The sequence below is a fragment of the Pseudophryne corroboree genome, chromosome 5 (assembly GCF_028390025.1).
Source record: "Pseudophryne corroboree isolate aPseCor3 chromosome 5, aPseCor3.hap2, whole genome shotgun sequence".
Lineage (NCBI taxonomy): Eukaryota > Metazoa > Chordata > Amphibia > Anura > Myobatrachidae > Pseudophryne > Pseudophryne corroboree.
This window is the reverse complement of record NC_086448.1, coordinates 272,340,445-272,365,167: the sequence shown is the minus strand read 5'-3', so window position 1 is coordinate 272,365,167 and position 24,723 is coordinate 272,340,445. Positions and strand designations below refer to the sequence as shown.

The 24,723-nt window shown below is 45.0% G+C and overlaps 1 protein-coding gene across 1 annotated transcript in view; it reads left to right on the top strand.

Annotated features, from left to right (window-relative positions):
* Nucleotides 1-1,250: 1,250 nt before the first annotated feature.
* ZNRF2 (zinc and ring finger 2) overlaps nucleotides 1,251-24,723 on the top strand; it is a 244,950-nt gene continuing 221,477 nt past the window's right edge. The window contains exon 1 of the mRNA XM_063922340.1: nucleotides 1,251-2,277. Within this exon, the coding sequence (XP_063778410.1) occupies nucleotides 1,824-2,277 (454 nt within the window). The 5' untranslated portion in view covers nucleotides 1,251-1,823. The remainder of the gene's footprint in view (nucleotides 2,278-24,723) is intronic.

Genomic DNA, 24,723 nt, shown 5'->3' with positions numbered 1-24,723 from the left:
GCACTCACTGGGTTTCATGAAAAGAATATATTATATTATAAAAAGATTGGATTCGTATATATATGTTTATATAATACATATATAATATCGTTTCATTGTTATGTATAATGTGTACCCTGGGAGCCATCAAAGCACACTGCAGGCAGTACTACTGTGTGGCATAACATGGATGTGTTCTACTGTGTGGTTTAATGTAAATGGGCTCTACTGTAGTGTAACGTAAACATGGGACACTACTGTGTGATGAAACATCAATAAGAGGCACTACTGTGATGTAATGTAAATATGGGGGGGTTAGGTTTCAGTTTTGCCTAGGGTGCCGGAAAACCTTGCACCGGCCCTGCCCCCACAGCTGTACACGTGCAAGCCAAGACCACCAAAAGAATACCTGTGAAAGGCAGCCCATAGGCTGACACCATCCGAAGATGGCATCAGCAGCCAGGGCTTGGTAAATTCTGCAGAACAGCAGCCCCATAGCAATCTATGCTGCCTGAAATGGAAGGACAGCTGCACATATTGGACATATCTGCTGCAGTTCCTCATTGTTGCATATTGGCAATACTTCATACTTGCGGAACAGGCCTCAAATATACTTTAATAAATAAGCCCCAGGGGTCTATTTACTGAGCCTTGGATGGAGACAAAGTTGACGGAGATAAAGTACCAGCCAATTGGCATCTAACCACCATGCCACAGGCTGTGTTTGAAAAATGACAGGAGCTGAGCTGGTACTTTATCACCGTCCACTTTATCTCCATCCAAGGCTTAGTAAATAGACCCCTAAGTGAGAAAGATGTACACTTAGGTCACAAAATAGCCTGGAGTAGACTGTCAGTAATGAAAACAAAGGAGTTGGAGGATTTTATGATAAGCAGATGGCAGTAAAGAGGGATGTAAATTAATGATCAGGCAATGATACAGTAAGGGGGGTCGGGGGGGGGGGGCAGGAGAGACTGACTAGACAACTGAATAACTGACAGCATATAGATATATATGACAGAACTCTGAATCAACATGGTGATGCGAATAGTCACAGACACAATAGAGCACAAAGGGCAGAGGAGAGAGCAGCAGAGGCGGCAGTGTCTCACTGTGGGAACTAGCAGCCGGGGCTGTGCTGCTTCTCATTGGCATGTATGGCGAGGCAGCTGCCGCGGAGGGAGGGGGCGGCTGGAAGGATGAATGGGGAAGCCAGCGAGAGTGAGTGAAGGAGACAGAGGAGAGGGAGTAACAAGGTACACCGGGAGGGCGAGAGAACGAGGCGGCGCCTAGAGAGCAGCCACTGGGGAGGGAGGAGAGCCGGGTCCGGACTTCGGTGTGTGACAGGAGGGAGGAGACCACCAGCAGCAGCAGCAGTGTGTGTGACAGGAGAGAGTGGGACTGAGTACAATTACAGCAGCAGCCTGGCCACATCTGACAGCAGCAGAAGAGGCAGCGTGGTGTGACGGGGGCAGCAGCAGCACATGTCACATCGGATGCGGGCACCGCCGCCATGTACCCCGGCTCCTCTCCTGCAGCATGCCCGGGCTGTGGCGGAAAGTCGCTGAGTGCCCCGCTGCCTGCCGCCCGCTGTGTGACCGTGTGAGGGAGAGCTGCGTACCCCGGCCGGCTGTTGTGCCCCCTCTGTGCCATGCATACCCAGTGCGCCATGCAGCCGGGCACACACGCCCGCCGCCGCTGCTACTACAGGTAACCCAGGAGGCGGCACCGGGCACACTGACAGCAGGGATCCGCCAGCACCGTGCGCACACCATGTACCTGCGCGCTGACCTGTAGGTGCCGGCCACAGACACGCTGCAGACTGACGCCACAGCACCCGGTGGATGCAAGGTGACCCGGACGGGTGTCTGCTGGGAATGGGCGGACGGCAAAGCAGCAGCCCGGCCTCGGACGGTCGGACACGGGCGTACTCAGGCTCGGACATCCCTTCTCACACGGGCCGGGGGCCCATCAGGGGCCCTGGGGTGGTGACTGCCTCCTCCTCCTCCCCCTTGGCCAGGTACCCGTACATCCACGGTGGGCACCCGGCGGCGGCTGGAGGTGGCGCTGGGGCAGCGGAGCACACACCGCCAGCTTTGGGCTCCCGGAGCCGGTCTGTAGGGGGGATCCGCAGCCAGGCCCAGCATAGTCAGGCCGGTCTCAGCATACCGGGAGCAGCCAGGGACTCCGGCAGCAGCACACCGGAGGAGGGAGGCAGGGAGCGGGCACCCGCTGGAGGAGGCTCCCGGCTACTGATCGGATCGCTGCCCTCTCACCTCTCCCCGCACCTCTTTGGGGGTAAGTGCTGCGGTGACGTCATCACGTGGGGGTTGGAGTGGTCACAGGAATTCAGTGCGGCCCCCCCCCTCTATCTATCTATCTATCTATCTATCTATCTATCTATCTATCTATCTATCTATCTATCTATCTATCTCTATATAGCACAAGTGCATATTCCTGCTGTAATACAGGTGTGTGAGTAGAGCATTGCTCCTGTGTGAAGGTGAAACATTTCCTGTCACCAGACTCTATCATGCTGTAATGTAAATGTTGGTGTATGTATATTATCTACATACAGTGTTTTACCAGTGTTATGTGTACATGGTGTTTGTATACACTAAACAGTGTCAGCTAGTTTCCCTAAAACATGTTCTAAATAATTAAATGAAATGCAGGTTATTGTGTAGAAACATATATGGTTGTGCATACACAGACAGTACACGGGTGAGTGACACCAGTTAATAGTAACAGCCGTGTGCAGCACAGACAGCAGCTAGACGGGCCGAACTGTCGTTTTAGACACACGTCTGGTAGCCCCCAGGTTTGTTTTGACGGTGAGCTGCTCCACTGTAGAGTGTCGGTCGGCCCTTGCGCATCTTCATGGCCGATGTTCACTTCTCACATCAATGGCACGCGGTGCTCCGCAGTTTCCACGTCGGTTATTTGCAATGGTGCCATTTGTCCAGTCACGATACACCTTCACCACAGCAGCACGCGGACAGTTCACAAACTGCGCTGTTTCATATATACTGCCACCCTTGGCTCGAAAGCTGATAACCATCCCCTTTTGCAAGTCCCTTTTACCCATGACAGCAACGATTGATATGTGTGCAGACTGCCTATCGCACACCTTATATACCACCCAAGCCAGCGCACGACACGTGACGTACTTCATGGGCTACACGCTGCCAACGTCAAATGTAGGAGGTGGTAATAATAATGTGACTCAACCGTGTATATACTGGGTGTGTGTGTAAGAGCCAGTTAGTTTAGTAATAGAACATGTCCACCCCACATGCTAAAGATTATTGTGTTTTACTGTTTCACATTTCTGAATGAACTTATTCTATCTAGAATACCATTTAATGACAACATAATTTTCTTCTTTCTATTTTTCATTTCATCTTCATAGCACACCTACAATTTAACCGCTAATACTGATAGCAGCATATAGTTTAAACCACTTAGTTGCCTTAGATTAGGACTGTCATTGTGTTTCTTACTGTAGTAAAACATTTTTGGTTGTCATAGTTTAGTGCAGGGACATCTTCAGTGCTGATGACATGTTGCCAGCCAGTATCTGATTGATTAGTAATTCAAATGCACAATGCATCTACTATAATTCTCTTCTGTGACAAGATCTAATGCACCTGCGGCGAATTACTGCTGGAAATACTTTGACGTGAGATCAATATGAAACCGTAAAATTACATTAGAATTTAATTGTTGGTGTACTGCATGGCTAAATATTGCATCTATATAAGATTACATTATTGATGGGTCTCTGCGTATTTCTGTTCAAGTTTCTCAGCATGCTGTACCACAGATGTTTTTTTTTTTTTAGTTCTTTTATAATGAGCAGAGTCTCACGATGCCCTCTGGCCTGTTGTAAAGAAATGAGGTGTCATTAAATGGATTAGCAGCAGTGGTAAATAAGGCCTAGGAGTTTCATTTTTCCATTGCTTTGTCACACGTGTTGATTGGAACCTTTAACAAGCTGTAGTAAATGCAAGACCTACAGTATTTACTGTACTCGCAAATGCTAAACGCGGACCTCGCCTTAAATTAACATGATACACTTCCGTGATACATAAGACTACTTGTTTATCTTGCAAACACCTTTTCAGGTACAGTTTCTATTCTATTTTTTTTTTTTTTTTTTATGCTCAAGACATTGGCCCAGATTTATCAAGCCTCGGAGAGTGATAAATAGCACAGTGATAAAGTACCAACCAATCGGCTCCTAAGTGTAATTTTTCAAACCCAGCCTGTAAAATGGAAGTTAGGAGCTGATTGGCTGGTACTTTATCTCCATGCAATTTATCACTCTCCAAGGCTTGATAAATGGGGGCCACTCAGTGGGGCGGATGTATTAACCTGGAAATGGCATAAGGAAGTGATAAACCAGTGATAAATGCAAAGTGATAAACGTGCCAGACAATCAGCTCCTAACTGTTAACTTACATATTGGAGCTGATTGGCTGGTGCATTTATCACCTTGCCTTTATCACTGGTTTATCACTTCCTTATGCCTTTTCTAGGTTAATACATCTGTCACGCATATTTACAATGGAGAGGGAAACTGTTTTCACAAAGAAGAGAATGCCAGGTTTTCTCCTGATTTCAATAATGTATCTTGTTAAGCAGAAGTGCGCAGGAATTTGGCGATGTTGAAATACAATATTCTACTGCAATGTGCGCATCCAAAAATCACAGGCGCACATTGCGGAGAATTGAATTTGGGCTCAAATGTACAACTAAACATATTTGCAACTTTAAAGTCTCTTTCTTGAGTTCAAGATTATTTTGAACCTTTTGTGTATTCATTTGAAGGAATAAACTAAATGAAGGCTGTGCGAGCTAAAGTGTACAGTGCACGGGGAAGGCAGTGACGGGGATCCATTCAATATCCAAGCTGTTGGGATCCCGGCGCCGGAATCCTGACACTTGCCAGAACATCAACGCCGGAATACAAAAAACCTCAGTATTCCGGTGCTGCAATCCCGACAGCTGGGACACCGAAGGTAAGTATACAGCCATATGGGGGGTTAGCTTTAGGCTGTGGGGGAAGGGAGGCGAGGGTTAGGCACCACTCGGGAGAAGGGGGTTAGGTTTAGGTGCTAATTGGGGGAGAGTTAGGTTTAGGCAGCATGGTGTGGAGGGTTAGGTTTAGGCACTCATGCGAGAGGTTAGGTTAGGCTGCAGTCATGGAGGGTTAGGGTTAGTGGGGTAGGGGGGTGAGTTAGAATACATAACTCCCCCCTGAAGGGCTCTTCATCTTCAGGATTCCGGCGTCGGTATTCTGTGCGCCAAGATATTCTACCCAACCCGTGACAGGTTAAGGTAGATTTAACTAGAAAGGCTGAATAAAGCCCTGCGCAGACACAGGAAAGGGCACATTAAAGTAAAAGAGTAGTTCAGATAAAAAGTGTTTGTATTTTGCTTGTTGGGCCTCTAAGTTTTATATACGATTCTTTCCCCCCCCCACTATGATCTATATACTGTTCTCTTTTCCTCCACTATGATTTATATACTGTTCTCTTTTCCTCCACTATGATTTATATACTGTTCTCTTTTCCTCCACTATGATTTATATACTGTTCTCTTTTCCTCCACTATGATTTATATACTGTTCTCTTTCCCCCCACTATGATGTATATACTGGTCTCTATATTGTGGCCATACAGTATATACAGGGTGAGGCAAAAAAACCTCCCAGATTTTAAAGGTTAACAAAAAAGCCATGGTAAATGCTATTCAAACTTTTAGTACATCATCTAAAAGGACACGAAATACAGTTTATTTCCAATTGGTTTTGAATATGATATCTTCCAGATGGTGGCCTTCATTCGTGATACACATTTGTAGTCGCTGTCTGAAGTTCTGCATCACTCAGTAGGTCATTTCCGGTATTATTGCTGCCGTTTATTTATTAATTAACAGTTTCTTCTGTAGAGCATCAAATTTCGTTGCGCTTTACAATTGAGAACAATGAAAAACAAAACTGGGTAATTACAAACAGTCATAGGGGTAGGAAGGCCCTGCTCGCAAACTTACAATCTATAGGGAAATAGGCATGGATACACAAGGATCACTTTTATTTGTCTGGCTCCGTTAACAAGCAGAATTTTCGTTACTGGACTGAAAACAATCCTCATCAGCTTCGTGAAAGGTCTCTACACAGCCAACGGGACCAACTGAAAGCTGAGGTCTACAAACATCCACCAAGAACTGAGTGAACTGAAGGCTGCTATATATGAAGAAATGATATCATATTCATGACCAATTGAAAATAAATAGTATTCCATGCACTTTCAGTTCATGTACTAACATTTTGAATCGTATTTACCATGCCTTTTTTGTTAACCTTTAAAATCTGTGAGTTTTGTTTTTGCCTCACCCTTTATATGACTGTAATATCATGTTATAGGAGCCTAAAAATGTTCCAGCAACCACCTGCACTACAGCACTATTGGTGTCCTACCTCCCACAAATCTCTGCTTGTTACTATATCCTTTCTGATCTTCACAGTATTGTAAGTACCATGGGCGACTAATGTTTTTATTCAACTGACCGCTTATGATCGAGATGTGTCAATTAATGTCAGCAATTACAGGTCAAGATTGCATTTAAAGCCCAAACCAGTGGAGATTCATACTTTATACTTTAATGATTAGTTAAAGAATATGGACTTCACAGAGTTACAAGTACGTGCAGCCAGAAGTATGAATTTTACACCTTGACAAAAAAACAAACAAACAAACATGTTTCGCTGCAGGGGGAGGGCTAGATGCATGCAGACAGGTTTAGATTTGGCACTTGCTAGCTTAACTGTACTCATAGAGCCGGATTCAAATGTTATCGAGGGTCCCAGCACCCCGCCGGCAGCTATTAAAATGTTGGGCATGACAAGTTAAATTCAGCTCGCTACCTCCGCAGGTGGCGAGCCGAAATGTGTGTAAAGAGACCCATTTGGGTACCCAAGCAGGTCTTTTCACGCTCGTGCCCATTAGTTTAGTCAGGTTTAGGTGCTTTTCACGCCTAAACCCGTTTCTAATGGGAGCGATAAATGGGGACAATTGAATATCGTCCCGCAGTCTCCGGTCAGTTTAGACAGGAGATCGGGTGCGATAAAACAATTGAATTCCCCCCATAGTGTTAAAATAAAGCCAGTACATATGCGTATGCAAAAGCAAGCGATACTCTCCTTAAGTAAAATGAGAACAAATTAAGTAGGACCCCTTGCATTGCAACATGATTTGTAAGTTGTAAATAATATTATTATTATTATTATTATTATTATAATTATTAATTTTATGCTTTATTTATAAAATGCCACCATATTTTAGTACTGCGCACCAAAAGGCCCGTTTATCAATAATCACATCTTCAATGCGATCTGGGTACGATATTGGGTGTAGTACGGCTGACCGGCGGTCTCCTGACCGCCGGTCAGCTTACCGACGCCGGGATCCCGGCAGCATACCGACGCCGGGATCCCGGCGGGGAGGGGCGAGTGCAGCAAGCCCCTTGCGGGCTCGGTGGCGACCTACGGTCGCCACGGGTTCTATTCCCACTCTATGGGTGTCGTGGACACCCACGAGTGGAAATAGTCCCTGTTGGTCGGCATGCCGACCATCGGGACAGTGACCGGTCGGGCTGGTGGAGGAGGTCATGTGACTGTCGGTCAGCTGACCGGCGGTTACATGAATACCACCCACGATATTAGTATAAAATGCATTGCAGGATGCGATTATACTGCCGGCCTGAATGAAAGAGCACATGCAGGACAGCAATGTGCTTGGAGTGCAGGAACTGCTTGGTACTATTGCACATTTGTGGTCTGATGAGCTGCGGGACCAAACATTCTAGATCTCGATATATCTGACAGCATCGCATCCCGTATGGAAACCTATGGCGGTTGTGCCTGCTGTCAGAAATGGCGGGACCGCAGCAGATATCGGAGATATCCAGGGCAGTCCCTTCATCATACATTGGGGAACATGCCGTTTAATGATAAATAGGCCCCTGAGGGTATTAACGTAATGCAGAAGCATTGTCAATCACCAATATTAAAGCTGCCACTGATGTCTGATATTCCTCTGCAGCTCAGTGATGCTGTATGGTTAGAATGAGGAGGATGGAGAAATGAGCAATGAACTAGTCATAGAAATCTTAGGACTGTCCCAGCTGGCCAGTCCTTCTTCATTTATTTGAAATGAACCTCCTTTCTCTTATGCTTCTGAGGAAGGGTTTCACGTTTGTTCTGCTCAGACACTCTTTGTTATCCACCAGCTCACAGTAGCTGTGTACCCAATATTTTTCTTTGGTATTATGTTTGCTGTTAGACAGTCAGGACACTTGTTCCCCATATTGGCAGAAGTCAGGCGGCGGCAGCTGTCACCAAGAAGGCTGCAGTGATCACAGGAGAAGGAACAGCAGCCACTTGTGAGCATTCTGAGTCCGTCAGCTAAGCTCCGGTGGTATTCCAGTAGTTCTTTGAAATGAACATTCCCTCCGTGTGATGACATTGCCATCACTACTGTGTAATTTCCAACTGCCTTCACAAGTTTTTTTTAAGTTTTTTTTATTTGTGGTAAGATGGTTATCTGTGATATAGGGCACAGAGCTGATTTCAAGTGCAGACCTCTAAAACTGGATATGTAATATCCGTTAATTTGAAGTTGGTTAATATTTGGTGCTTTTGAATTAAAAAGAAAAATGTCCATAGAAACTTATTAATTATCAATTCATTCTGTACAGGCAATTGCAATAGTAAATGAAGAGGGACGCTTGCATGCATAGCATTTTGTACTAGGTGGAAGGGGTCATGTTGTAGGGTCTGCCTTTTTGAATTTATGTAGTGGATAGCAGGGAGGAGGCAGGATAATTAAAACATTTTAAAATACCAGCCTTGTGGGTCACAGTCCCCTTAATATCCCATCAGCTGCAGGATCAGGACTGCTTAGAAGACTAAAGGCCCATACACACATTTTGAGCTGAAAGCAGATCACTTTTGGTGTATTGAGCTGCTTTCAGCTCAAAGTCGCCCAGTGTGTATGGACAAGCGATGAACGGTGAGCGCTGATACGCACTCCCGCTTCATCGCTGGCGGCCGCCATTCATCTACTGGTATTACCAGTAGATGAACGGTGGTGTGAGCGGCTTTCCATAGCGTCCTGCTATGGAAAGCCGCTCACCCCCACTGACATCGCTGGGCAGGGGGGAAAAGCGCTCAGTGTGTATGCATTGAGCGCTTTTCATCCCAGCGATGTCAGCGATCATCGCTATGCATACACGCTGGGCAAAAACACCCAGTGTGTATGCACCTTAACATTGCATATGCACATAGGGGTAAATTAAAAGTTGTGGTGTTGCCCACAGCAACTAATTGTAGAATTATCTTGGTACCCAGAAGAATTGAATTTTCCCTATGACTCTATTAGAAGGGTTGAAAAATTATAAATGCATAAGAACAGTACTGTTCCTTTGTGTGTGTGCAAGATGTTGGTAATTTGGCATAATCTCACAGCACTGAGGTCATGGTTCGTTTCCCACCATGTCACTAACTGTGTGAACTTTATATATTCTCGCTGTACTTGCGTGGGTTTCCTCCGGGTACTACAGTTCCCTCCCATACTCCAAAAATATACCGGTAGGTTAATTGGCTCCCAACAAAAACCCTAGTGTGAATGAGTGTGCGTGTACATGTGGTAGGGAATATAGATTGTAAGGTTTACTGGGCAGCGGCGTTTTAGCAGAGGAGGGGGTCGTGTGCTGAGTCCGGGTGGGTTTCCTCCTCTCCACGGCACAGTAGGCTCTGGCTTTGTGCCGGAGTCTTCTGTGCATGCGCAGATCTCTGGAAATATAGTGCCAGTCATGTTCCGGAGACTAATTACTACTGCGCATGCATGGTGGCCATTTTGGTGGGGATTTTTGCCGCAGCTGCAGTGCCCGACACGGTTCTCCAGAAAGGTAAATATTAAAACATGGGTGCAGGGTACATAACACCCATTATAGAAACGCCAATGCCACTATGGCAGGGACTGATGTGAATGGCCACATATTCTCTGTATAAACCCTCCGGATTATGTGTGCGCTATATAAATAATGGGAAATAAATAATAATCACTGAAAACAATGCACTGGAAGGAACAGAAGATTGTATATAATAAAAACCAAAAAGAAAAATAAAGAGATTTGAATTCAATTGTGTTAAGTTTATAAGAAAAACAAGAAGATAGTAAGCAGCCCTATTATATGCATTTAAAAAACAAAAAACAAATTAAAATTTAAGGGGGGGGGGGTATCCAATTACCCACGGTCATTGAGCATTGAGTATTTGTTTAGCTGGATTCTATCCAATAGCCCCGATGCCGACACTTATCAGGTATTAGGCACGCAAAGCATAATCCCCGAAAAGCAGCCACCAGTAAAACATGGGATCGGGAATTTATTATATGTTACCGTGCTTGTTATTGTGCTATCGTGTGTCCGTTTTCGACCGATGAAAACGGCCTCTATTGGATACCGCGATTATGACCATCGGTCATGGCTGGGTTTTTTCTGCATCCGCAGAGTTTTGCTATTCAAGTAGAGGACAGAAAATGAGACGCAGTGATATCTATCAAAATCACTGCGTCTTGTTTTTTCTCGCACCCCTAGAGAAAGTCTGATTTTTCCTAAAATCTTTATTTTAGGAAAAATCACCCTGCAACCATTTTTTTAAATTGGTTAACGGGGTGTAGGGAGATTGTGGTAATCCAAAACTGGTGCGAGGTCCGTGAGGTTTTTTACCTTGCTAAATCTCGCACCCAGCTGAACTTTCCCCTGTAAATGCAGATACTGGATAGCTTAAAAGATCTGATAAAATAATGCAACGCCTCATGGTTTGCTTTTTTGTCTAAACTCAGACTGTTTCTGTGCTTACTATAAAAATATAAGTAATCCAATGAAATGATCCGCAATAGATTGTGGTGTTATGCAACAGGTAGCCCAAGTTTATATTACCACCACAATGGAACAATCTCTGCTAATAAATGAACTGTGATAAGCTAAAGTAATGTTGTAGCACTTTCCACTTCATGCTGCAATCAGATGTGGTCCGTATTTATAGCATTCATGGCCCACCTTTTAATTGAGTCCAACACGGCTCTCTTTGAATAGGAGGAGACTCTGCAATCTCCGATCAGTGTGTGCAGGACTCCTAAGTCCGCTGCCAGAAGCCGGTATGTAAGGCCCGTAATAAGAAGTGTTGGTTTAGTTGTGGTTAATAATACCCCTTTCAGACTGCCAGCTATAAACACGTGTTATTGGCACATGAGCGCGCATAACCCGTGTCCATGTGCGGTCTGAAAGGTGCCAGGGGAAAAATACAGGGTCAAGTGCCCCGGTATTTCAACCCTGGTAGCTAGCAGGGTTGAACTCTTGTTCAAACCGGCTCGCTGTGCGGTGTGGACGGGAGCCAGGTCGATGCATTTTTTGAACTTTTTCATACTTTATGATCCACGTGGACTACGACTGGGAATAGTAACCTGGCCCGAAGCATGGCAAGGGGACACAGTGCACTAATTGTGGTTCCATGTCACTTTACGAAGAAAACAACACCAAAAACCCATAACAAAACTCATGTTTACCTTTTTCCATGTTGACCTTGTTCATGTCGACCTAATGGCCGCGTCGACCCATTTCCTGTGTCGACCTAGTCACTGTGGACCAATAGATATCGACCTAATGTGTGTCGACCTAGACAGTGTTGACCCTGAGTCCCATACCCATACAGGCATGTTAAACTTGTCTCTACAGTTTAGTAGACCAAGTACAATACAATTAGTATTTTAGTCTTATAGTATAATTTTAAGCCTTTTAAAACATATGAAGTGGCTTCTCCCGTTCTAACTGCTGGGTACTCTGTAGACTGGATCTAATTATCTCAAACAAGAATCTCTTCCTAAAAGTTAAAATTTCTCCCACATGTTTCTTAGCTCGATTTTTTTGCAGTTTCTTCAAATTTTTATTTTACCCACTAAAGAAACCGCACAAAATCCAGTTGAGAAATTATAATATTTTATTGTGTGCAGTTGCTTTTATTGATTAAACCAGAGGTTCCCAAATGCGGTCCTCAAGGCACCCCAACAGTCCAGGTTTTAGGTATACCCATGGCTCAGCACAGATGGTTAAATCAAATTGACTAAGGTGCTAATTAAATCACCTATGGCCAATCATGGATACATTTTAAACCAGGACCGTTGGGGTGCCTTGAGGACCGCGTTTGAGAACCTCTGGTTTAAACTTCTGCTCTGATAGCAGTGTCTGTTAGCATTGGTATTGGCTGGTGAACTTATCCCCACTTAATCCAAGGACACAAAATATGTAATTCTTTGTACACAATAAAATCCATTGCATCTATTATTCTGTCTGTGATCTTAACAGTTGTGTGCATGATTGTATCTGTTATACAAAAGTGTCTAGTAGTATAAACCTACTGTAGACTAGATAATAATTACACAAGATCTGTCCTGAGTCAGCGAGACCCCTTCCCTCCCCACCAATGAATGTGTGTGGGGGGTGGGGGGGGAGGAGGAGTGATGTTTAATTGTTTTTAGTGTCACCATAATTAATGGGAACCAGACAGAGATATTCAGTTGTTTTGGGCACCCATTAATTGTCGCGCTAGTTGTGCCCCACGTAAGGGACAGAGTAAAGGGTCGAGACGGAGATGGCTGAACGATGTAAGGAGAGGAGGGATGCTAACCCGTGAGGCTGGGTCCAATATGCTGGTATAAGTTTTGAAATGAATTCAGGATTCCTGCTTCGCTATCTTCAGCATTTATATGGTTATGGAAACGCCTCAGTTATATTGGTTGTCTAGAGCCCACAGTACAAGATGTCACTCTGATGTTTGCTAAGCTGTTTCGTTTTGAATTTATAAATGCACAGTGGTACATTAGTGGTTATCATTAGGTAATTAATGAAAGTAACACATTAATGTTAAGTTACTCTAATACAAGTTGAGTATCCCTTATCAAAAATTCAAAATCCCACATTTTTGGGTACCCTACTGAGATAATAAAATATATATCATAAATGATGTGTGTATATATAGATATATTATATATATATATATATATATATATATATTATAATATCTATATATATGTGTCATTATCTCAGTAGGGGACCCAAAAATGTGTGATTTTGGATAAGGGATACTCAACCTGTAGTACAGATGTTTCCTCTTTCAAATTTTCTCTGTACACTACAAGTTGCGTTACACATAACGTGTGAGTGCTGCGTGACTCAGTAGCGCGAGCAGCTTTTTTTTTTAGTTTTTTTTTCTGCGCAAATGCATCTTGGATGCAAAGTAATGTAATATGACGCACAAGCAGCTTCTGCTGATTAAATGATATGCAGCATGCCTATATTCTGTGTGTGACTGTATTTGCATACAAAATGCTATGCTACAGTGTTTTCATGGAAAACACTGTAATGTGGCATTTTGGATGCAGATAGAGCCACAATTACATACAGAATATCATACAATTTTAATCGGCAGAAGCTGCTTGTGCGTCCTAATACATTACCTTGCACCTAAGATGCATTTTCACAGAAAAACGCAATAAAAGATGCTTGGTTTTACAGAGTCCTGCCACGACATGGGGCGACTTCAAGGACTGTTTAGCGTGACTGCAGCAAGGATGTAAGAGGACACATCTGTACTTGATGGGTGATATATTTTATTCATCAAATCAGAGAAACTATATGGCAAATCCTGTACACAATCTCAGAATATTATCCAATGTCTTGCTTTATAATTTTATAATTTATTTTGTACAGCACAAATAATCTTTGACATATACTATAATGTCTCAGTCTTTGGTTATAAGGTATACAAATACTAGTTCCCATTTCTATTTTGTATTCCAAGCAGTACATTTTTTACATACCAAACTGCATATTTGTGTTCATTTTTAGAGAAGTATTGGTTTATAAATAATCCTTCCTAGCAGACAGACTTTCACAGAGAGACATCATGTGTTGAACAGTGTAGATTCTGCACATATGGGGCTTAATTCAGGTCGGATCGCAAATCGCCCTTCCTGCACCCGCACTTTCTGCGGGGGGAAGTCGCAGATAATTCCATCGCCTCTGCCTCAGAAGCAGTCGCGCAGGGGAGGGGGGAGACGGAGCGTTGCGGGGGTGGTTCGGCTCAGACGGGGGGCGCAGGCGCCCATACGGGGGCGTAATGTTACTGAATTGGGCCCATGATATGTTTTATGCTTACACCAAGCATGGACAGTGTTTATTTACCAAAGGCCACACAATAATGGGGGTCTGCACTTAAGGTGCATACACTTTGGGCGTTTTTGCCCTGCGTGTATGCACAGCGTGGACATAGCTGGCAGGAAAATAGCTCAGTTCATATACACTGAACTATTTTCCCTCTGCCAGCGATGTTCATGGGGGGGGCTGACCGACGGCGGCAGCTAGCGATGATGCAGGAGCACGCATCAGCGCTCACCGCTAGCTCATACACACTGGATGAATTTGAGCTCAAGGTATTTTAAAATGCCAAAAGTGGGCTACTTTGAGCTCAAAATCGCCCAGTGTGTATTGGCCTTTACAGTAGCAAGATCTCCACTGACATGGTTGAGTAGAAAGTCTTGTTCTCAACTAAAATGTGTTAGCCATTTCTCCCTTTTATTATAGTCATGTTTATAGGTTATGCCATGTCTTTTTACTGTGATGTCATGCTTCTACTTTACCATTGTAGTTGATACCTTGCTTTTGATTTTCACATCTGGCCTAAAGCAGGAATTTAACTTAGGCTTTAAGCATCAAAAATTATTTTCTTTCTTATGAGTATGGGCAATGTACTGTATCTTTTGCTTTTTTTTTGTTTGTTCTGTTTGAAATCTGGTAAAACAGATAACATTTAATATCAACAATACTAAACATCAGGTTTAACAAGTGAAGAACTAAATAAAGATCATTAGTACCATGGGGGGTCATTCCGAGTTGATCACTAGCTGCTTTCGTTCGCTCTGCAGCGATGAGGCAAAAAAAACGGTACTACTGCGCATGCGGCGCAATGCGCACGTGCGTCGTACTATTGCAACAAACGATGTAGTATCACACAAGGTCTAGCGAAGCTTTTCAGTCGCACTGCTGGCCGCAGAGTGATTGACAGGAATAGCGTGTCTCTGGGTGTCAACTGACCGTTTTCAGGGAGTGTTCAAAAAAACGCAGGCGTGCCAGGAAAAACGCAGGCGTGGCTGGGCGAATGCAGGGTGTGTTCGTGACATCAAAACAGGAACTGAACAGTGAAGTGATCGCAAGCGCTGAGTAAGTTTGCCGCCGCTCTGCGATCCTTTCTTTCGCACTTCTGCTAAGCTAAAATACACTCCCAGTGGGAGGCGGCATAGCGTTTGCACGGCTGCTAAAAACTGCTAGCGAGCGAACAACTCGGAATCACCACCCATATCCTATTCGTTTTTACACACATGTAATTCTAAAGGTGGGTTCTATGAGCGATGTCGCCTAATTTTTCCCGTCCCAGGCCTGGGTGGTCGGCGGCAGGGCATACACACTGAGCGATATGGCGACCATATTGCTCAGTGACGTCACGCAACGGGCGGGCCGACAGCGAGGGTCATTAATGACCCAAAGGACCACGCATCGCTTGTCGATGGTGGTATACACACTTGCCGAGAAAGTGAACAACGTCACTCGGGAAGGGAGAAAATGAGCGACGTCATTCATTTTCTCAGCAAGTGTGTATGCATCTTAAATCTTTCTATTTTGACATTTGACTGTTTAAAGAGCAAATATGCCTATCAATAGTTTAAGAATGTCCATAAGTAAAATGAGGGTACCAACACTGCTTTTTTTTTTTTTGACTGTACCTTTAATGTTGATTGAAAATATATACTTTTGAGTATAATTGGCAGGTGCAGTTTCTCTTTAATGGTTTTTCATATATTCTGTAGTAAGCTGCACTGAGTATGCTCTTCTGCTTTGTACCACTCTGACTTCAGTTAGGCTAGGTTTCTCCTTATCTCAGAAGCTGTTCTTCTTTCTTCATAAACTGTTCTTTAAGAGGACATAACCACTCACTTATCTGTGTGCTATCCATTGTCATTTGATTACAGAAACAACTCACAATTTTCAGGAAAAGCTACTTAAAAGTGCTATTCCCTTGACAGTCTGTGGTTAGCTATTAAGAATGCATCTTATGAACATTACCGACCTAACAGAAAATAACTGTGAAGTGGTGATCATTTTATAGCTTTGGTCATGTGCTCTAAGGACAGACTAATTTTTCTGCACCTTGCTTACATACAGTATTCCACACCACTTGTGCTACAGTGCATAAGAGATAAGGGTTTAAGTTTAATTGTGCTGTGGAACCTTTGGGTGTTTCTTTTATGTCAATGGAATTGTAATGTTATAATTTGCCTTCCTTATATTCTATTCTAGTTGCATTTGTGACTCATGTATCTTTTACATTACGTATGGCTAGATCAGTGATGGGCAACAGACAACCCTCCGAGCTTTAGCCAATGGTCCTCTGCTCCTAACTACTTTGTCAGATTTGTTTGCTTAGTTTAGAACACTTGTTTGAATGCCTGTTATTACAGACAGGTCTCTCTTTAATTAAATTGTTCTAATATCTAATTTAATTCAAAAATGATTTGTAATACAAAGCCCTTTTGGAGGTTTTAAGTGCCCCCGTGTGTCAGATTTTCAATGGTCTAGGGTTTTAGTATCTTACTGCATTCTATTAAGGCTGGGCTTACACTTTGGGAGTAATTCAGAGTTGATCGCAGCAGCAAATTTGTTAGCAGTTGGGCAAAACCATGGGGGTAATTCCAAGTTGATCGCAGCATCAAATTTGTTAGCAGTTGGGCAAAACCATTTGCACTGCAGGTGTGGCAGATATAACATTTGCAGAGAGAGAGTTAGATTTGGGTGGGGTGTGTTCAAACTGAAATCTAAATTGCAGTGTAAAAATAAAGCAGCCAGTATTTACCCTGCACAGAAACAAAATAACCCACCCAAATCTAACTCTCTCTGCAAATGTTATATCTGCCACCCCTGCAGTGCACATGGTTTTACCCAACTGCTAACAAATTTTCTCTATCGTCCTAAGTGGATGCTGGGGTTCCTGAAAGGACCATGGGGAATAGCGGCTCCGCAGGAGACAGGGCACAAAAGTAAAGCTTTTACAGGTCAGGTGGTGTGTACTGGCTCCTCCCCCTATGACCCTCCAGACTCCAGTTAGATTTTTGTGCCCGGCCGAGAAGGGTGCAATTCTAGGTGGCTCTCATAAAGAGCTGCTTAGAGAGTTTAGCTTAGGTTTTTTATTTTACAGTGATTCCTGCTGGCAACAGGATCACTGCAACGAGGGACAGAGGGGAGAAGAAGTGAACTCACCTGCGTGCAGGATGGATTGGCTTCTTGGCTACTGGACATGAAGCTCCAGAGGGACGATCACAGGTACAGCCTGGATGGTCACCGGAGCCACGCCGCCGGCCCCCTCACAGATGCTGAAGCAAGAAGAGGTCCAGAATCGGCGGCTGAAGACTCCTGCAGTCTTCTTAAGGTAGCGCACAGCACTGCAGCTGTGCGCCATTTTCCTCTCAGCACACTTCACACGGCAGTCACTGAGGGTGCAGGGCGCTGGGGGGGGGCGCCCTGGGAGGCAAATGAAAACCTTTAAAAAGGCTAAAAATACCTCACATATAGCCCCAGAGGCTATATGGAGATATTTACCCCTGCCTAAATGTACTAAATAGCGGGAGACGAGCCCGCCGAAAAAGGGGCGGGGCCTATCTCCTCAGCACACGGCGCCATTTTCTGTCACAGCTCCGCTGGTCAGGAAGGCTCCCAGGTCTCTCCCCTGCACTGCACTACAGAAACAGGGTATAACAGAGAGGGGGGGCAAAATAAATGGCAATATATTAATATAAAAGCAGCTATAAGGGAGCACTTAATCATAAGGCTATCCCTGTCATATATAGCGCTTTTTGGTGTGTGCTGGCAGACTCTCCCTCTGTCTCCCCAAAGGGCTAGTGGGTCCTGTCTTCGTATAGAGCATTCCCTGTGTGTCTGCTGTGTGTCGGTACGTGTGTGTCGACATGTATGAGGACGTTATTGGTGTGGAGGCGGAGCAATTGCCAAATATGAGGATGTCACCTCCTAGGGGGTCGACACCAGAATGGATGCCTTTATTTGTGGAATTACGGGATAGCGTCAACTCGCTTAAGCAGTCGTTTGCCGACATGAGGCGGCCGGACACTCAATTAGTGCCTGTCCAGGCGCCTCAAATACCGTCAGGGGCTGTAAAACGCCCCTTGCCTCAGTCGGTCGACACAGACCCAGACACAGGCACTGATTCCGGTGGTGAAGGTGACGAATTAACCGTATTTTCCAGTAGGGCCACACGTTATATGATTTTGGCAATAAAGGAGATGTTACATTTAGCTGATACTACAGGTACCACTAAACAGGGTATTATGTGGGGTGTGAAAAAACTACCAGTAGTTTTTACCGAATCAGAAGAATTAAATGACGTGTGTGATGAAGCGTGGGGTGCCCCGATAAAAAAACTGCTAATTTCAAAGAAGTTATTGGCTTTATACCCTTTCCCGCCAGAGGTTAGGGAGCGCTGGGAAACACCTCCTAGGGTGGACAAAGCGCTAACACGCTTATCAAAACAAGTGGCGTTACCCTCTCCTGAGACGGCCGCACTTAAAGATCCATCAGATAGGAGGATGGAAAATATCCAAAAAGGTATATACACACATGCAGGTGTTATACTACGACCAGATATTGCGACTGCCTGGATGTGCAGTGCTGGGGTAGTTTGGTCAGAGTCCCTGATCGAAAATATTGATACCCTGGACAGGGACAATATTTTACTGTCGTTAGAACAAATAAAGGATGCATTTCTTTATATGCGTGATGCACAGAGAGATATCTGCACACTGGCATCACGGGTAAGTGCTATGTCCATTTCGGCCAGAAGAGCTTTATGGACACGACAGTGGACAGGCGATGCGTAGAGGAGTTATTTGGGGTCGGTCTATCGGATTTGGTGGCCACGGCTACGGCCGGGAAATCCACCTTTCTACCTCAAGTCACTCCCCAACAGAAAAAGGCACCGACCTTTCAACCGCAGCCCTTTCGTTCCTTAAAAAATAAGAGAGCAAAGGGCTATTCATATCTGCCACGAGGCAGAGGACGAGGGAAGAGACAGCAACAGGCAGCTCCTTCCCAGGAACAGAAGCCCTCCCCGGCTTCTACAAAAGCCTCAGCATGACGCTGGGGCTTCGCAAGCGGACTCGGGGGCGGTAGGCGGTCGTCTCAAGAATTACAGCGCGCAGTGGGCTCACTCGCAGGTAAATCCCTGGATCCTGCAGATAATATCTCAGGGGTACAGGTTGAAATTAGAGACAGAGCCACCTCGCCGTTTCCTGAAGTCTGCTTTACCAACGTCCCCCTCAGAAAGGGAGACGGTTTTTGGAAGCCATTCACAAGCTGTATTCTCAGCAGGTGATAGTCAAGGTACCTCTTCTACAACAAGGGAAGGGGTATTATTCCACTCTTTTTGTGGTACCGAAGCCGGATGGCTCGGTAAGGCCTATTCTAAATCTGAAGTCCTTGAACCTGTACATAAAGAAGTTCAAGTTCAAGATGGAGTCACTCAGAGCAGTGATAGCGAACCTGGAAGAAGGGGACTTTATGGTATCCTTGGACATCAAGAATGCGTATCTCCACGTTCCAATTACCCCTCACACCAGGGGTACCTCAGGTTCGTTGTACAAAACTGTCACTATCAGTTTCAGACGCTGCCGTTTGGTTTGTCCACGGCATCTCGGGTCTTTACAAAGGTAATGGCCGAGATAATATTTCTTCTTCGAAGAAAAGGCGTATTAATTATCCCATACTTGGACGATCTCCTAATAAGGGCAAGGTCCAGAGAACAGCTAGAGATGGGTTTAGCACTATCTCAAGAGGTGCTAAAGCAGCACGGATGGATTCTGAATATTCCAAAATCCCAATTAATGCCGACAACTCGTCTGCTGTTCCTGGGGATGATTCTGGACACAGTTCAGAAAAAGGTTTTTCTTCCCGAAGAAAAAGCCAAGGAGTTATCTGACCTGGTCAGGAACCTCCTAAAACCAGGAAAGGTGTCTGTACATCAATGCACAAGAGTCCTGGGAAAAAATGGTAGCTTCTTACGAAGAAATCCCTTTCGGCAGATTCCATGCAAAGGGATCTGTTGGACAAATGGTCAGGGTCGCATCTTCAGATGCACCTGCGGATAACCCTGTCGCCGAGGACAAGGGTATCCCTTCTGTGGTGGTTGCAGGAGGCTCATCTATTGGAGGGCCGCAGATTCGGCATGCAGGATTGGATCCTGGTGACCACGGATGCCAGCCTGAGAGGCTGGGGAGCAGTCACACAGGGAAGAAATTTCCAGGGAGTGTGGTCGAGCCTGAAAAAGTCTCTTCACATAAGCATTCTGGAACTAAGAGCAATCTACAATGCTCTAAGCCAGGCGAAACCTCTGCTTCAAGGAAGACCGGTGTTGATCCAGTCGGACAACATCACGGCAGTCGCCCATGTAAACAGACAGGGCGGCACAAGAAGCAGGAGGGCAATGGCAGAAGCTGCCAGGATCCTTCGCTGGGCGGAGAATCACGTGATAGCACTGTCAGCAGTATTCATCCCGGGCGTGGACAACTGGGAAGCAGACTTCCTCAGCAGACACGACCTTCACCCGGGAGAGTGGGGACTTCATCCAGAAGTTTTCCACATGCTATTAAACCGTTGGGTAAAACCAATGGTGGACATGATGGCGTCTCGCCTCAACAAGACACTGGACAGGTATTGCGCCAGGTCAAGAGATCCGCAGGCAATAGCTGTGGACGCGCTGGTAACACATTGGGTGTACCAGTCGGTATAGGTGTTTCCTCCTCTGCCTCTCATACCAAAGGTATTGAGGATTATACGGCAAAGAGGAGTAAGACTAGTGGCTCCGGATTGGCCAAGAAGGACTTGGTACCCGGAACTTCAAGAGATGGTCACGGACGATCCGTGGCCTCTACTTCTGAGAAGGGACCTGCTTCAGCAGGGTCCTTGTCTTTTTCAAGACTTACCGCGGCTGCGTTTGACGGCATGGCGTTTGAATGCCAGATCCTAAAAGGAAAAGGCATTCCAGAAGAAGTCATTCCTACCTTGATAAAGGCAAGGAAGGAAGTCACCGCGAAGCATTATCGCCGTATTTGGCGAAAATATGTTGCGTGGTGCGAGCAGCGGAGTGCTCCGATGGAGGAATTTCAACTGGGTCGTTTTCCTACATTTCCTGCAATCAGGATTGTCTATGGGTCTCAAATTGGGATCTATTAAGGTTCAAATTTCGGCCCTATCAATATTCTTCCAAAAAGAATTGGCCTCAGTCCCTGAGGTCCAGATTTTTATCAAAGGAGTACTGCATATACAGCCTCCTGTGGTGCCTAAGGTGGCACCGTGGGATCTAAATGTAGTTTTAGATTTCCTCAAATCCAATTGGTTTGAACCACTAAAGAATGTGGATTTGAAATATCTCACATGGAAAGTGACTATGTTACTGGCCCTGGCTTCGGCCGGGAGAGTATCTGAACTGGCGGCTTTGTCTTATAAAAGCCCTTATTTAATTTTCCATTCGACATAGGGCAGAGCTGCGGACGCGTCCGCATTTTCTCCCTAAGGTGGTATCAGCGTTTCACCTGAACCAGCCTATTGTAGTGCCTGCGGCTACAGATGACTTGAAGGACTCCAAGTTGTTGGACGTTGTCAGAGCCTTAAAAATATACATTTAAAGGACGGCTGGAGTCAGAAAATCTGACTCGCTGTTTATACTGTATGCACCCAACAAGTTGGGTGCACCTGCTTCTAAGCAGTCGATTGCTCGTTGGATTTGTAACAAAATTCAACTTGTACATTCTGTGGCAGGCCTGCCACAGCCTAAATCTGTTAAGGCCCATTTCGCAAGGAAGGTGGGCTCATCTTGGGCGGCTGCCCGAGGGGTCTCGGCATTACAACTCTGCCGAGCAGCTACGTGGTCAGGGGAGAACACGTTTGTAAATTTTTACAAATTTGATACCCTGGCAAAGGAGGACCTGGAGTTCTCTCATTCGGTGCTGCAGAGTCATCCGCACTCTCCCGCCCGTTTGGGAGCTTTGGTATAATCCCCATGGTCCTTTCAGGAACCCCAGCATCCACTTAGGACGATAGAGAAAATAAGAATTTACTTACCGATAATTCTATTTCTCGGAGTCCGTAGTGGATGCTGGGCGCCCATCCCAAGTGCGGATTATCTGCAATACTTGTACATAGTTATTGTTAACTAATTCGGGTTATTGTTTAGGAAGCCATCTTTCAGAGGCTCCTCTGTTATCATACTGTTAACTGGGTTTAGATCACAAGTTGTACGGTGTGATTGGTGTGGCTGGTATGAGTCTTACCCGGGATTCAAAATCCTCCCTTATTGTGTACGCTCGTCCGGGCACAGTACCTAACTGGAGTCTGGAGGAGGGTCATAGGGGGAGGAGCCAGTACACACCACCTGACCTGTAAAAGCTTTACTTTTGTGCCCTGTCTCCTGCGGAGCCGCTATTCCCCATGGTCCTTTCAGGAACCCCAGCATCCACTACGGACTCCGAGAAATAGAATTATCGGTAAGTAAATTCTTATTTTAAGCTGCGATCAACTCGGGATTACCCCCCATGCAGAGCCGGCCCTAGCCAATATGATGCCCTAGGCAAGATTTTGGCTGGTGCCCCCCAAGCACCACCGCTGGTTCCGCCTCTGACCTTGCAGCTCTTTCCCAGCACCATCACCACTCATCTATAGCAGTCCTTATTTTGGGGTTTGTACCCCCCATATTTTAAATCGGAACAGTTCGCACATTTGGCGCACAGCCCAAAAAGGGGTGTGTTTTTGCTGGCAAGGGGCATGGCCACACAATAGTAACCCCAATTCCAATTACGCCACACAGTACTGCAACTTTATTCACATTTGATCATGCGATAGTGTCCATAATTCATATTACATCCCACAGTAGTGTCACTTTACCTTATAAACGTTACTCCTCACAGTAAAGCCCCTTATTCACATTACATCACACTGAATTGCTCCTTATTCACATTACACCACACCGTATTGCTCTTTATTCACATTAGACGACACAGTAGTGCCCTTTCTATACGCAACGCTACATAGTAGAGCACCTAATACACATAATGCCACACAGTAATGCCCCTTACACATATGAGACACATTATTAATGTCCTTATAAACATAATGCGCCTTACACATTATGACAACCTTTATCAATGCCCTTTTATACATAATGTCCCTTACACATATGCCTCACATTATTAATGCCCTTATACACATAATAACACACATAGTGCCCCCTACACATTTGCTGCACATTATTAGTGCCCCTCTACACATAATGACATAGTGCCCCTTACACATATGTTGCACATTATTAATGCATTTTTACATGACACGCATAATGCTCCTTACACATATTCCGAACACTACTGCACAACCAACCTACTCACATACACACAACACTCACACTGCCACTACACTGTTACCTCTGCCTCTGCTTGAATACAGATGTGTCCTCATAAATCTTGCCTCAATGCTAATGTCGGGCACATTTTTTTTATGAAAATGCATCTTATTTACATTGCTATGTGGCTAGGATGCACAAGCAGCTTCTGCTGATTAAAATGATATGCAGCATGCCTATATACTGTGAGAGACTGTGGCTGTATCTGCATATGAAATGCTACACACAGAATATAGGCATGCCGCATATCATTTTAATCAGCAGAAGCTGCTGATGCCCCTAGGCAAATCAAATGCCCTAGGCAATTGCCTAGTTTGCCTATGCCCGGCTCTGCCCCCATGTGCACTGCAGGTGGGGCAGATAGAACATGTGCAGAGAGAGTTAGATTTGGGTGGGTTATATTGTTTCTGTGCAGGGTAAATACTGACTGCTTTATTTTTACACTGCAATTAAAATTTCAGTTTGAATACACCCCACCCAAATCTAACTCTCTCTGCACATGTTATATCTGCCCTCCCCCCCTCCCCCCTACCCCCTACCCCCTACCCCCTACCCCCCTCTCTGCAGTGCATACAGTATGGTTTTGCCCAACTGCTAACAAGTTTGCTGCTGCAATCAACTCTGAATTAGTCCCTAAATCAGAGGTTCTTAAACGTGGTCTTTAAGGCACCCCAACGGTCCAGGTTTTACGTATATCCCTGCTTGGCCACAGGTGGCTCAATTAGCACCTCGGTCAATTTGATTTAACTATTTGTGCTGAGTCATGGATATACCTAAAACATGGACTGTTGGGGTGCCTCAAGGACCGTGTTTGAGAACCTCTGCACTATACAATTATCTGGCAGATCATCTGCCAAATCTGGAGTGTTGTAATTAAAAAAACTGGTATCGGATGAGAGCAAATGACAATCGACCATTTGCTCCCAAACACTGGAAAATAGACAAAAACTGTTGTTCGTACAAATTAGATAAATCATGGATTTAACAATTTGTCTGAACAACCGATTTTGTCCATTTTCCAATGGTCGATTGTCGTTTGCTCTCATCCATTACCAGATTTTCATTCCAACCATTCAGATCTGACCAGTTATCTGCCAGATATTTGTATA